Here is a 15,965-nt window from a genome sequence, read left to right as displayed (position 1 = left end):
ATAAGAACTACTGAGACCAACAGGGGATAGAGAAAATGAGAAAAAGGAATGATTAAAAAATATAATACTATACCTCAGACAATGACCCACTACTGTGCTGCTACGCATGCACAAAAATCATGATTTCAGTCCTGTTATAAGCTTATTTCAACTTCCATGTTCTCTGAGCAATGAATGTTTACCTCATATTGTAAGAAGAGAAGATAGAGATTAATAGCATTTAAAAATTACTGTACAACTAGGGATCATTAAATAGCTGTAAAAAATAAGTCTTCATAATTCCTCTCAATTAGAAAAAAATTGGTAAACTAATTGGTTTTAAGAAAATATATGTGTGATATAAATATAGAAAAAAATAGAAAAAGATATAAATAGAAAATCATGAACAGTAATCTCCAAGATACTTTTTTTTTTTTAAGAGATGAGGTTGACCGGGCGTGGTGGCTCACGCCTGTAATCCCAGCACTTTGGGAAGCTGAGGCAGGTGGATTGCCTGAGGTCAGGAGTTTGAGACTAGCCTGACCAATATGACGAAGCCCTGTCTCTACTAAAAATACAAAAATTAGCTGGGTGTGGTGACGTGTGACTGTAGTTCCAGCTACTAGGAAGGCTGAGATAGGAGAATTTCTTAAACCCAGGAGGCGGACGCTGCAGTGAGCCAAGAACATGCCACTGCACTCCAGCCTGGGCAACAGAGCAAGACTCTGCCTCAAAAAAAAAAAAACCAAAAAACCAAACATGGGGTCTTGCTTCATTGTCCAATGCTGCAGTGCACTGGAAACTCACAGGCATGATCATCGCACACCACAGTCTTGAACTCCTGGGCTCAAGCAATCCAAAATACATTTTTAAAACAAACAAACAAACAAACAAACAAACAAACAGGGTCCAGAAGTCTACAGCATGCATGTTTTGTGTGGAAAAAAATTTGTATATGCCTAAAGAAAATCTAGAAGACTATAAATGGGGATACAAGGACAAAGGAAAATGAGGGAAGATGGAGAAGAAATGAGAATCAGTCTTTTTACTCCACATTTTAATATTTTGTTTTGTGAACTACATGTGTATATTTCCTGTTCAAAAACGTAAGTTTTGTTGATATTCTTGTCACTATTGTTTATTCTCCCATGTTTTTCTGTACTTAAGGGTTTATGCCTTTCTGCTTTTTAAAATTCTTTTTTATAGCATGTTCAAAGAGGTTTCAGGAGGGAATAAGATAAGCTCATGTGTTCAACCCACTGTGTTTAATTGAAAACCTTCTTATATTCTTCTAAGATTATAGCTTTAAAACGACTAATTTAGGGCATTAGATCTACAAGTTCTATGACTAGTTCCCTTATAAGGAAACTCCACAAAAAGTAAATCCAGTTGTATTTAAAATGCCTTCCATTTATCCCTTTTAGTAAACTATATCTGACATTCCCAGAAGTTGTCTAAAAATTTGCTTCTCAATCTGTGTTAAGTAGTAAACATATTTTTCTGGAACAAAGGTGATTAAAGCTAGTTTGAACTAATCATTAGCAGGTTTGCTAAAATAATGTTGAGGGAAAACTCTCTATTACCAGGAATCTAAGACATGATTTAAAGAAATCCTGAGAGAACAAAAGGCTGTCAAATCAATCACAAGTACACACAAGCTTCAGGATGGCCCTGATAAGGATGAAGTTTTGTACAGGCCTGAATACTGAACTTAGGAATGACAGCAAGCAGGGAAATGGTAAGAAATCATATAGATTTTCCTATCTTTTAATCATTTATTATGCAGAATTCCTTTTTATATGAATATTTTCCATTGATTACTAAGTTATATGTAGAATTTTCCATCAAATTAACCTGTCTATGAAGAAATGATGGCAATCCTCCCTGTAGTGGACACTTGGGGTTTTTTTTTGAGCCACCTTGGATTCATTCATCCTACTTCCAATAATAGCTCGTGATTTTTATCTGTGAATCTAGCTCTTCCTATAGTTAAGATGAAGTCAACTTCCCTCTGATTCTAGGTTGGGAATATGACCAGTTTAGCCAATCATACCCTGCATGGCTACATGCATAGATTCAGGAAGTTGGATGCAACATCATTAGTCACTGAAATGCATAGACTAGCTGGGACTTTTGGAAAAAAAGACTAATTCTTTCTTCTTGAATTTGAGCACAAGATTATATAAACAACATTTGGAATCAAAGGAGATGTGTGATAATGGCTCCACAATGAAGGTGATGGAGCAGATAAAACTGGATTTTGATGACTTGTTTGGCAATTTAACTCCTAGACTCCTCAGTTTTATGAGTTACTAAATGCTGCTTTTGGCTTAAGCCTTTTTGGGTTAGGATTTCCCTCACTTGTACTCAAAGAAATCAAACCGATACCTTCTTATTTATCAATGGCTCCAGAGAGAATATGCAAGTAAACCTAGTTCTCAGGTTCCTAGACATCCAAACAAAATATCTGCATACTAACATAAAAACATAAACATCACAGGAAGTAATATACAACTCATCAGAAAGTAAAATCAGGATCAGAGGGAAGAGATTCCTGTAATATAAGCCATGGAGATTGAAAAGGATCAGACTTGGCCTGACACTATGTGACAAGGTTTTTTCTTTAAAAAGTTGAATTGTGAGGTCTGTTCCAAGATGACTGAACAGGAACAGCTCCAGTCTGCAGCTCCCAGTGTGACTGATGCAGAAGATGCATGATTTCTGCATTTCCAGCTGAGGCACCTGGTTCATCTCATTGGAACTGGTTGGACAGCGGGTGCAGCCCATGGAGGGCAAGCTGAAGCAGGGCGGGGCATCGCCTCACCTGGGAAGTGCAAGGGGTCTGGGATTTCCCTTTCCCAGCTGAGGGAAGCCGTGACAGATTGTACCGGGAAAATCAGGACACTGCCACCTAAATACTGTGCTTTTCCAACAGTCGTAGCAAATGGCACACGAGGAGATTACATCCCGCGCCTGGCTCAGCGGATCCCACACCCACGGAGCCTTGCTCACTGCTAGTGCAGTAGTCTGAGATCAAACTGCTAGGTGGCAGCCTGGCTGGGGAAGGGGCATCTGCCATTGCTGAGGCTTGAGTAGGTAAATAAAGTGGCCGGGAAGCTCGAACTGGGTGGAGCCCATCGCAGCTCAATGAGGCCCACCTGCCTCTGCAGATGCCACCTCTGGGGGCAGGGCATAGCTGAACAAAAGGCAGCAGAAATTTCTGCAGACTTAAACAACCTCCCCCATCTGACAGCTTTGAAGAGAGTGGGGTGGTTTTCCCAGCATGGTGTTTGAGCTCTGAGAACAGACAGACTGCCTTCTCAAGTGGGTCCCTGACCCCCGTGCAGCCTAACTGGGAGATACCTCCCAGGCAAATGGGGTCTGGAGTGGACCTCCAGCAAACTCCAACAGACCTGCAGCTGAGGGACCTGCAGCTGAGGGAAAACACCTCCCAGTAGGGGCCGACAGACACCTCAAACAGGGCGGTGCCCCTCTGGGATGAAGCTTCCAGAGGAAGGATCAAGCAGCAATATTTGCTGTTCTGCAGCCTCTGCTGGTGATACCCAAGCAAACAGGGTCTGGAGTGGACCTCCAACAGACTCCAACAGACCTGCAGTTGAGTGACCCGACTCTTAGAAGGAAAACTAACAAACAGAAAGGAATAGCATCAACATCAACAAAAAGGACATTCACACCAAAACCCCATCTGTAGGTCACCATCATCAAAGACCAAAGGTAGATAAAACCACAAAGATGGGGAGAAACCAGAGGAGAAAAGGTGAAAATTCTAAAAACCAGAGCACCTCTTCTCCTTCAAAGGATCGCAGCTCCTCACCAGCAACAGAACAAAGCTGGATGGAGAATGACTTTGTCAAATTGGCAGAAGTAGGCTTCGGAAAGTTGGCAATAATGAACTTCTCTGAGCTAAAGGAGTATGTTCGAACCCATCGCAAGGAAGCTAAAAACCTTGAGAAAAGATCAGATGAATGGCTAACTAGAATAAACAGTGTAGGTGAATGACCTTGAAGACCTGATGCATGCATAAGCTTCAGTAGCCAATTTGATCAAGTGGAAGAAAGGTTATCAGTGACTGAAGATCAAATTAATGAAATGAAGCAAAAAGAGAAGAGAAAAAAGAGAAAAATAAATGAACAAAGCCTCCAAGAAATATGAGATTATGTGAAAAGACCAAATCTATGTTTGACTGGTGTACCTGAAAGTGAGGGGGAAAATGGAACCAAGCTGGAAAACACTCTTCAGGATATTATCCAGGAGAACTTCCCCAGCCTAGCAAGGCAGGTCAACATTCAAATTTAGGAAATACAGAGAACACCACAAAGATACTCCTCGAGAAGAGCAACTCCAAGACACATAATTGTCAGATTCACCAAGGTTGAAATGAAGGAAAAAATGTTAGGGGCAGCCAGAGAGAAAGGTCAGGTTACCCACAAAGGGAAGCCCATCAGACTAAAAGCAATCTCTCGGTAGAAACCCTACAAGCCAGAAGAGAGTGGGGGCCAATATTCAACATTCTTAAAGAAAAGAATTTTCAACCCAGAATCTCATATCGAGCCAAACTAGGCTTCATAAATGAAGGAGAAATAAAATCCGTTACAGATAAGCAAATGGGTTGAGAGATTTTGTCACCACCAGGCCTGCCTTACAAGAGGTCCTAAAGGAAGCACTAAACATGGAAAGGAACAACTGGTACCAGCCACTGCAAAATATGACAAATCGTAAAGACCATCGATGCTAGGAGGAAACTGCAGCAATTAATGGGCAAAATAACCAGCTAACATCATAATGACAGGATCAAATTTACACATAACAGTATTAACCTTAAATGTAAATGGGCTAAATGCCCAGTTAAAAGACACAGACTGGCAAATTGGATAAAGAGTCAAGACTCATCAGTGTGCTGTGTTCAGGAGACCCATCTCATGTGCAGAGACACACGTAGGCTCAAAATAAAGGGATGCAGGAGGATCTACCAAGCAAATGGAAAGCAAAAACAAAAACAAAAAAAACCAGGGGTTGCAATCCCAGTCTTGGATAAAACAGACTTTAAACCAACAGATCAAAAGAGACAAAGAAGGCCACTGCATAATGGTAAAGGGATCAATTCAACAAGAAGAGCCAACTATCCTAAATATATATGCATCCAATACAGGAGCACCCAGATTCATAAAGCAAGTTCTTAGTGACCTACAAAGAGACTAGACTCCCACACAATAATAATGGCAGCCTTTAACACCCCACTGTCAATATTAGACAGATCAATGAGACAGAAGGTTAACAAGGATATCCAGGACTTGAACTCGGCTCTTTACCAAGCAGACCTAACAGACATCTACAGAACTCTCCACCCCAAATCAACAGAATACACATTCTTCTCAGCACCACATCACATTTATTCCAAAACTGACCACACAGTTGGAAGTAAAGCACTCCTCAGTAAAGGCAAAAGAACAGAAACGACAACAAACTGTGTCTCAGACCACAGTGAAATCAAATTAAACTCAGGATTAAGAAACTCACTCAAAACCACACAAGTACATGGAAACTGAACAACCTGCTCCTGAATGACTACTGGGTACATAACAAAATGAAGGCAGAAACAAAGATATTCTTTGAAACCAGTGAGAACAAAGACACAACGTACCAGAAACTCTGGGACACATTTAAAGCAGTGCATAGAGGGAAATTTATAGCACTAAATGGCCACAGGAGAAAGCAGGAAAGATCTAAAATTGATACACTAACATCATAATTAAAAGAACTAGAGAAGCAAGAGTAAACAAATTCAAAATATAGCAGAGGGCAAAAAATAACTAAGATCAGAGCAGAACTGATGGAGATAGAGACACAAAAAAGTCCTTCAAAAAAATGAATGAGGCCGGGCGCGGTGGCTCAAGCCTGTAATCCCAGCACTTTGGGAGGCCGAGACGGGTGGATCACGAGGTCAGGAGATCGAGACCATCCTGGCTAACACGGTGAAACCCCGTCTCTACTAAAAAATACAAAAAACTAGCCGGGTGAGTTGGCGGGCCCCTGTAGTCCCAGCTACTCGGGAGGCTGAGGCAGGAGAATGGCATAAACCCGGGAGGCGGAGCTTGCAGTGAGCTGAGATCCGGCCACTGCACTCCAGCCTGGGCAACAGAGCGAGACTCCATCTCAAAAAAAAAAAAAAAAAAAAAAAAAATGAATGAAACCAGGAGCAGGTTTTCTGAAAAGATCAACAAAATTGATAGACCGCTAACAAGACTAACAAAGAAGAAAAGAGAGAAGAATCAAATAGATGTAATGAAAAATGATAAAAGGGTTACCACCACCGATCCCACAGAAATACAAACTACCATCAGAGAGTACTATAAACAACTCTACACAAATAAACTAGAAAATCTAGACGAAATGGATAAATTCCTGGACACATACACCCTCCCCCAAGACTAAACCAGGAAGAAGTTGAATCGCTGAATAGACCAGTAACAGGCTCTGAAATTGAGGCAATAATTAAGAGCCTACCAACCAAAATAAGTCCAGGACCGGATTCACAGCCAAATTCTTCCAGAGGTACAAAGAGGAGCTGGTACCATTCCTTCTGAAACTATTCCAATCAATAGAAAAAGAGGGAATCCTCCCTAACTCATTTTATGAAGCCAGCATCATCCTGATACCAAAGCCTGGCAGAGACACAACAAAAAAAAGAGAATTTTAGACCAATATCCTTGATGAACATCGATTAGAAAATCCTCAGTAAAATACTGGCAAACAGAATCCAGCAGCACATCAAAAAGCTTATCCACCATGATCAAGTCAGCTTTATCCCTGGGATGCAAGTCTGGTTCAACATATGCAAATCAATAAACGTAATCCATCACATAACCTGAACCAAGGACAAAAACCATATGATTATCTCAATAGATGCAGAAAAGGCCTTTGACAAAATTTAACAGCCCTTCATGCTAAAAATTCTTAATAAACTAGGTATTGATGGAATACATCTCAAAATAATAAGAGCTATTTATGACAAACCCACAACCAATATCATATTGAATGGGCAAAAACTGGAAGCATTCCCTTTGAAAACTGGCAGAAGACAGGGATGCCCTCTCTCACCACTCCTATTCTACATAGTGCTGGAAGTTCTGGCCAGGGCAATCAGGCAATAGAAGGAAATAAAGGGTATTCAGTTAGGAAAAGACGAAGTCAAATTGTCCCTGTTTGCAGATGACATGATTGTATATTTAGAAAACCCCATCGTCTCAGCCCAAAATCTCCTTAAGCTGATAAGCAACTTCAGCAAAGTCTCAGGATACAAAATCAATGTGCAAAAATCACAAGAATTCCTATACACCAGTAACACAGAGAGCCAAATCATGAGTGAACTCCCATTTACAATTGCTACAAAGAGAATAAAATACCTAGGAATTCAACTTACAAGGGATGTGAAGTACCTCTTCAAGGAGAACTATAAACCACTGCTCAATGAAATAAAAGAGGACACAAACAAATGGAAGAATATTCAATGCTCATGGATAGGAACAATCAATATCGTGAAAATGGCCATACTGCCCAAAGTAATTTATAGATTCAGTGCCATCCCCATCAAGCTACCAATGACTTTCTTCATATAATTGGAAAAAACTACTTTAAAGTTCATATGGAACCAAAAAAGAGCCCACGTTGCCAAGACAATCCTAAGCAAAAAGAACAAAGCTAGAGGCATCATGCTAACTGACTTCAAACTATACTACAAGGCTACAGTAACCAACAGCATGGTACTGGTACCAAAAGAGAGATATAGACCAATGGAACAAAACAGAGGCCTCAGAAATAACACCACACATCTACAACCATCTGATCTTTGAGAAACCTGACAAAAACAAGAAATGTGGAAAGGATTCCCCATTTAATAAATGGTGCTGGGAAAACTGGCTAGCTATATGTAGAAAGCTGAAACTGGATCCCTTCCTTACGCCTTACACAAAAATTCATTCAAGATGGATAAAAGACTTAAATGTTAGACCTAAAACCATAAAAACCCAAGAAGAAAACCTAGGCAATACCATTCAGGACATAAGCATGGGCAAGGACTTCATGACTAAAACACCAAAAGCAATGGCAACAAAAGCCAAAATCGACACATGGGATCTAATTAAACTAAAGAGCTTCTGCACAGCAAGAGAAACTACCATCAGAGTGAACAGGGAACCTACAGAATGGGAGAAAATTTTTGCTATCTACCCATCTGACAAAGGGCTAATATCCAGAAACTTAAACAAATTTACAAGAAAAAAAACCAAACAACCCCATCAAAAAGTAGGCAAATGATATGAACAGACACTTTTCAAAAGACATTTATGCAGCCAACAGACACATGAAAAGATGCTCATCAGCACTGGTCATCAGAGAAATGGAAATCAGAACCACAATGAGATACCATCTCACACCAGTTAGAATGGCGATCATTAAAAATCAGGAAACAACAGGTGGAGAGGATGTGGAGAAATATGAATGCTTTTACACTGTTGGGAGTGTAATCTAGTTCAGCCATTGTGGAAGACAGTGGGGTGATTCCTAAAGGATCTAGAACTAGAAATACCATTTGACCCAGCAATCTCATTACTGGGTATAAACCCAAAGGATTATAAATCATGTGAATATAAAGACACATGCACATGTATGTTTATTGCGGCACTATTCACAACAACAAAGACTTGGAACCGACCCAAATGTCCATCAATGATAGACTGGATTAAGAAAATGTGGCACATATACACCATGGAATACGAGCAGCCATAAAAAAGGATGAGTTCATGTCCTTTGTAGGGACATGGATGTAGCTGGAAACCATTATTCCGAGCAAACTATCACAAGGATAGAAAACCAAACACTGCATGTTCTCACTCATAGGTGGGAACTGAACAATGAGAACACTTGGACACAAGGTAGGGAACATCACACACTGGGCCCCACCAGGGTGAGGGGATGTGGGGGGCATAGCCTTAGGAGATATACCTAATGTAAATGACGAGTTAATGGGTGCAGCAAACCAACATGGCACATGTATACATATGTAACCTGCACATTGTGCACATGTACCCTAGAACTTAAAGTATAATAATAATAAAAAGAAGTTGAATTGTATTTTTACTTTAATCCATTAGCTGACATTAAGAGATGTTACAATAAAAAGTGAAATAAAACTCAGCATTGCATTATTATTATACAGGTGTTGCTGAGGACATACTTCCTAGTATCATAACACCGTTTACTTTATAAGGACTCAAATGAACCTTTATAAGCCTCAGAATCAAATAAACTGGACTTGTCAACAACAGACTTGTTCTCCTGGCATCATCTATAACCGATTATATTTTTCTTTACACTGGCTGCTAGCTCACAGCCAAGTTTGCGGTGGAACCCTTAACCCTAACATGACCTTTTAACAAAGTCATTAATGTTTTTGAAACACGCAAATATCATATATACCCCTAAAACATCTTAAAAAGTTTTAGGATAAAACTGAATGTAAATAAACTAATGAGGTAAATAACCTGTCTGGTGTGTTGGTAAATAATCCACTGTTTTCCACATAAAATTCAGAGTTCAGTTTCCTTGGGTAGCAATTAATCGGATAGGTTAAGCTGCTAATTGGCTATTTCTTAGCCTTTTAGAGTTGTGCAACTTTGCAGTATTCTTAGTTTCTGAAGTTCAGAGAGTAAGATATAACCTAAAACTAGATATTTTTCTTGCTTTCAACCTTAGACTATAAATTAACTTAATATATTAGATTTAAAAAGGCTTCCTTATCCCTCCTCTTCTCCATACTGTGGGGAGAAAAAAATCAAACATCATCATCATCATCCAGTAGACATAATCCCTCTCAAAATTTGGTCCAGATACTTGATCTATGACTTAAGAGGTATTCGAACAGTTGGCACTGGAGGAACATGCAGTGGAATTAGTATACTGTTAATATCTCTTATACTCTGGATGAAAGTTTGGATTCTAGACTAGACATAGAATGTATTCATCAAAGAACTTACATGGCTGTATTTTTTATAATTCTTCCTTGGTCCATTTTCTGCCCAATGCCATGCACAACAAATACAATATGGGTAGTCTGTGATGGCTTGTCTTCTAATGTGGCTTCTTCTACATAACCTCTATGAAGTCTGGTCCCACTACTTGATGCTGTAGAAAAATTTTAATTCTAAATTTACTATTTAATCTGAGAAATAGCATTTTCCACAATATGTTTTAAGAAAAAAAAGAAGTAAAAGGAATATTATGAAAAAATTTCACTGGCTGTGGGGGAGGAAATAAAAACTGTAAGAAGGTATATATTGATCAGCTGTGATATAAAGTGAACTGGACACAAAACCAAAGCCAGAAACCATAAAGAGAAAGAAATGGAAGGAAAGAAGGACAAATTGAATATATAAAAATTTAAAGCTTCTATATTATAATAAGAAAATATCAGGAAAAAAGAAATGGCAAACTGGAAAAAATATGCAAAATATAACACATAATTACTTAAGTATACAAAGAGAGCTTACTAATTAAAAAGTAGAGACAACCATTCAAATAGCAAATTAAGCTAGTTACACAAGGTAATTCAGAAAATAAATACAACTGAGTAATAAACATAAAAAGATATTCAAAGCACATTATTGAAATTAAAAATGTAAAATATGGTATAAAAATTGTATCAAACTTTAAAATTCTTTTTACATTTATTTTTTGATAATGCTCTCCCATCTTCCCCAGGTATCATTCTCTCTTTTCTTTCATGTAGTCAAACGTGTCTAAAGAGTTGTCAGGCCAGGCACTGTATTTCAAGTCTGTAATCCCAGAGCTTTGGAAGACCAAGGCAAGAGGATGGCTTGCAGCCAAAAATCTGAAACCAGCCTGGACAACCTAAGGAGACTCTGTTTCTACAAAAAATTAAAAAAATTAGTTGGGCATGGTGGTGCATCCCTGTAATCCTAGCTACTGAGGAGGCTGAGTTCAGAGGATTGCTTGAGCCCTTGAGGAGGCTTGAGTTCGGAGGACTGCTCTGTCCCCCTAGGGGACAGAGTGAGACCCCATCTTAAAAAAAAGAAGAAAAAAGAGTTGTCTATTCTCATTGCTTCCATTGCTTCATCTTCTACTTATGCTTCAACCCATGCCAATCTGGTTTCTGCCCCATCAATCCATCTAAGTCACCAATGACCTCCAGGTCACTAAATATGATGGAAAATTTTCAGTCCTCATCTTCCTTGACACTATATTTCAACTGCCACAATTTAGGTTTAACAGCTTTTGTGCTTTCAGAAGTATAAAAGATATTTATTAATCTTGTCAAATCATTCTAAATATATAGTTATTCCTTGACGAACACATGTCACCTCAACTTAAAAAGTTTCATTTATTTAAAAAGGAATCTGTCACTAAATTTAATACATTTAAAACATACTAAAAACAGAACATGAATTGTCTATTTTGAATATAAGAGAAAAAGTCAGATTCCCAAAATTTTGATAAGCTATAGTAATATTTAATGATTACCTTTAGAAAATCCCAGTTTTTGGGTAACTGTTCTTGCAATTTTAGATGTTGTTGCATCACTATAAAGATATACTTCATCCACACTGTGCCAGTCCACATGGTTTCGACTCAACTTGAAACTATGGACAGCTATTGTAAAAAGGAAAAGCTAATTTGAAAGTCTCCAAGACAAACTTTATTTGTTTGAAAAATTATAACACTCAGATTTTTAAATCAATCTTATCTAACAAACTCAGATATGAAACTTAATTCAATAAAACACTATTTCACATAAAAGTTATGTGAAGCAAGTAATGGATAGGGACTTTATTTTATAAATGATTAATCCTGCTATAGGGAATGGCAACCTTTTAAAGCACTGAGTGACTTAACCATCATAATTTTAACCTCTAATATACAGTTTCTATGTGTTTTGATAATTAAACAACTGCTTTTCCAGGCGATGTGGCTGACTCTTCATTGGGTCTAAGGCATATATACCTCAAGCTCTCAATAGCTTTGACACAGCAACTTCACTTCAGTTTCTTCTACTGATTTTACTAAAAATATCAAATGATTTGTAAAAATTTCACTAAGTGCTAGACAAAATAAGACTCAGGGGAAAAAAATTTACCTTTAAACTGGGAAAAGAATAATCTATTAGAAAATGAGGTATTTTTGGAATGGATGGTGAAGCCAATAATTACCGGATATTGCTCATCATAGCACAAATCCAAAACTGAAAGATATTTTAGTATACAGAATTAAGGAAATGTTTTTCTGCCACGATGTTCAAATCAATATGGTTGGCTGGGTGCATTGACTCACACATATAATCCAGCACTCTGGGAGGCTGAGGCAGGAGGATCACTTGAGCCCAGGAGTTTGACAGCAGCCTGGGCAACAACAGTGAGGCCTCATCTCCACATAAAAACTAAAAAAATCAGCTGAGCATGGTGGTATATGCCTGTGGTTCCAGCTACTTGGGAGGCTGAGGCATGAGGATCGTTTGAGCCCAGGAGGTCAAGCCTGCAATGAGCTATGATCATGCCACTGCACTCCAGCCTAGGCAACACAGAGAGAGAGATCCTGTCTCCAAAAAACAAACAAACAAACAAACAAACAAACCAGTATGGTTGCTGCATTTCTGTAACTGGGGATATGCCTGGCGAAAATGAAAGAAACTCTGAACCTATATTCTTTAGGAATTCGTAAGTCCCAGGAGCCAGGGACTGTGTCTTGATCATTTCTTATATCCCTAGCACCAAAAAGAATATCCTATCACAGTGTCTGGCACATATACCACAAATACAGCAATGTTTGTGGAAGTAGTAAAAAAATTGATAAAACATATCCATCAATTCATAATTTGATAATTCTTATGTTTTGAGGGCCTCAAGCTTTTCCTTTATAGCTCTGGTATATAGGTAGAAAAAATTAACATACCCATCTTCAGATTTTCTTAAAATTCTTAAAAGAATTTTATTCTTTCTTAAAGAATTTTATGCTTGATTTATTTTCTTAAAATTCTTTCAAGGCAAAATATTATCTCCCATTTTACTTACAAAAATACAGAGGTACAAAGACATAAACTGACCTGCCACAGAGTTAGCTACAGGCAGAGTCTAACTCTTCTGATTTAAAGATGGGCTGAAAATAACCTCAAGCTAAATATAAAAAAATATAGCTCTGGTCAAGATCTATGATCATAAGACATTTTTATGAAAACCTATTGCCTACTAGGATACAATGACATTATAAGGAACAGTACTTCTTAGTTATATTAAATATGCAATTTCAAAAATCTATGAAAAACCAATTTATATTTTACTTACCTGCCACGGCACATTACTAACACTGTACACCAGATCAAGATTCAATTAACATAATGAACATAAATTATATCTTCAGCTCCAAAGAAAATAATAAGGTCAGCTTTTTAAATAAAACAACTTTTCATAAACTAAAAAAAACCTTTTGCAAGGGTTTAACAATCACTTTTCTAATTACATATCTGATCCATGCCATGACTTCAAGCTTTTGTATGTTTCTAAACCACATTTTTGTTAAAATAGTTGTGAGCAACAGATGCTTAAAACGTTAAACTATAAGACCAAGATATTTAGAGATTAATGTTAAGCCAGAAAAATGCTTTTCCTCCTTAAATCATCCACATATCTTAAAGTAAACCATTTTAATGTTGGGGAACATCTGAACATCCTGTTACTGGACTACATACACTGTTTACCAATATTTATACACATAATAAAGTAGCAGTAAACAAAATAGTACAATGGACACATTTTTAAAAAACTAATACTTTCTTTGCTTTAAATGCAACTGAATGCTATAAGCCAGGAATATAACTACATGGAGAAATAAAACTACAATTACTGTACCTTGGGAACGCTTTCGTTTAAGACCTGCCGCATCTGTACTCTCCTTATATCTTCTCCATTTGAACAGAGAAGGGAGGGAGAAGGGAGGGAGGTGGTAGACAACTAAGAAAGCAAAAACACTGAGCTTCAAAGTAAATTTTAAATGAGATTTGCCATTTTGCCTTTTTGTTCTAGTATTAACTTTAAAAAACAAGTTGTATTTGAAAAACATTATTCTAAATGCTTTATTTATATAATTTCTAAGAATCGGTAAAGCAAAACATTAGTATAATGTTTATCAAATAGCTGCTGTACCTTTACTGAAAGAAAAAAGGCAAATGATATCTAAATTTATTAAAAACAACTGTGATTATCATGTTTAATGTCTTTGCATAGAAAGAATTTTTTAAAAAGAACATAACATTTTCAAATGCTAAGAGATTTATAAACTCCATCTTTACAATACTAAGGTTATTTACTCTCACCAAATTTGTGACTGACATAGCCAACAGCTGATGTACAAATTGAGAATGCAATAAATAACATTTTACATATCTAATGCAGCCTTTCTGAGAAGATACCACAACATACATTCTACTAGATGCTTTCCACTACTGAAGTATAATGGAACCTTCCCTTAGGGGGAAAAAAAAAATTCTTTTCTCAACTCCATTCAAGTTATTAAAAGACTTTAAAAAACAAAACTTTTACTAAAAAACAAAAATCAAACTGGAAGCTCTGCTTTTTAACTTTGCCTTTGAAAAGACTGTAATAAAATAATGAAAAAAGTCATTAGTAAAAATGTATGCTGTGACAACTTGTAAGCACTAAACAGACAACGTAGAGTAAAGCGAGGCACAGACTTGATATTTGGCAAATCAGTAGATAACCTTAAAGTCAACATTTTCCCTGTCAAATTTTGGTAGTTATATAAATTTGTTTATATTTTAAGCAAGCAATTATTTAAAAGTTCACTTGAACTTGAACCTTACAAATTAGTTTCTCACCAGTTAATAAATTACAGAATCTTTATGATTAGCTCAAATTTATGTTCAAATACATTTGATTTTCATCCTCACTCCCTTCTATATTAATGTGACATTTGAAGGTTAAATACTGCTCAAATACAAAAATACTTAATTCCTGTTTTATAATACTAGAAATGTAACAAATCTGTTGAATATGCAGATATAGTATATGCAAAGATTTGTGTAATAAAAGTAATTGAGAAATGCTTACAAGACACTTAATAACTATATCTATATGTAATCAGATGGCTACAAAAACTGTAAACTAGAACTAAAAGCTGGATTGCTACGCCAGGATTATAAAAACATTTCCTTGTCATGGAGAGGTAGAAAATGACAACTGATGCACTTTTCTTCACTGAAAATGTTTCTTCTTTCATGTGCCTTCTGGTCAGTTACTGAGGAGCAGATGTACCACTTAGACCAGGAAACAGTTTTAAACAAAAAATTCATTAGGAAAAAGATGCTAATATATCAAAGTAAACCAAACTGACATAAACTTGATACTTTACTGCTTGAAACAAAAACTAGATTTTGTAGATCTGGTAGTAAAACTAACGTGAACTAATTCCATATTATTAAAGGAGAACGAAATGGGAAATATATGGACCATTTGACCACGTTTTAAAATTATGTAAACGCTTTCAGAAAGCTAGCCAAGATACACAAATGAAGGCTTTCTTCTCTAAAACAACAGTATAATTTAAGGATTAAAAAAAAAACACCCCGATACACGGAGAAACAAAGAAAAACTTTTTTTCATCCTCCAGAGAAACGTATTTAAAACTTTTTCACAAAATTAAATAGACATGGTTCTTTCTTTTCAAATATAATTCTTATTTTCACTTGAAAGTCATTTGCTTTATTTATTACACATCCTGTAGCATACAGAGCTTAATTTTTTCAACCCAAAGCACAGAATTAGGGGTACTATGATAAGTACAGTAGAGGAAAAAAAGTTTACTATCGATCCAAACAAAGATCACTGTTAAAGAAAATTCAAATGCCAGAAAGCACTATTTAATTTTCTTTTTTAAAAATAAAC

General features: G+C 36.9%; 1 protein-coding gene across 7 annotated transcripts in view; it reads right to left on the bottom strand.

Moving 5' to 3' along the window:
- Positions 1–15,965, bottom strand: part of LOC105481810 (DDHD domain containing 1) — a 123,098-nt gene that overhangs the window by 44,979 nt on the left and 62,154 nt on the right. For 4 of the 7 annotated variants that reach the window (XM_011741555.2, XM_011741557.2, XM_011741556.2 and 1 more), the window contains 2 exons: positions 11,536–11,664; positions 10,032–10,179 (listed from right to left, as the gene is read on the bottom strand). In XM_011741555.2, coding sequence (XP_011739857.1) covers positions 10,032–10,179; positions 11,536–11,664 — 277 coding nt within the window. Of the gene's footprint in view, positions 1–10,031; positions 10,180–11,535; positions 11,665–13,913; positions 14,016–15,965 lie in introns of all 7 variants that reach the window. The other 3 variants (XM_011741553.2, XM_011741554.2, XM_071100168.1) reach the window with 1 other exon arrangement.

Source organism: Macaca nemestrina, chromosome 7 (assembly GCF_043159975.1).
Source record: "Macaca nemestrina isolate mMacNem1 chromosome 7, mMacNem.hap1, whole genome shotgun sequence".
NCBI lineage: Eukaryota > Metazoa > Chordata > Mammalia > Primates > Cercopithecidae > Macaca > Macaca nemestrina.
The sequence above is the reverse complement of the archived record's forward strand: the minus strand, read 5'-3'. Positions and strand labels throughout refer to the sequence as shown.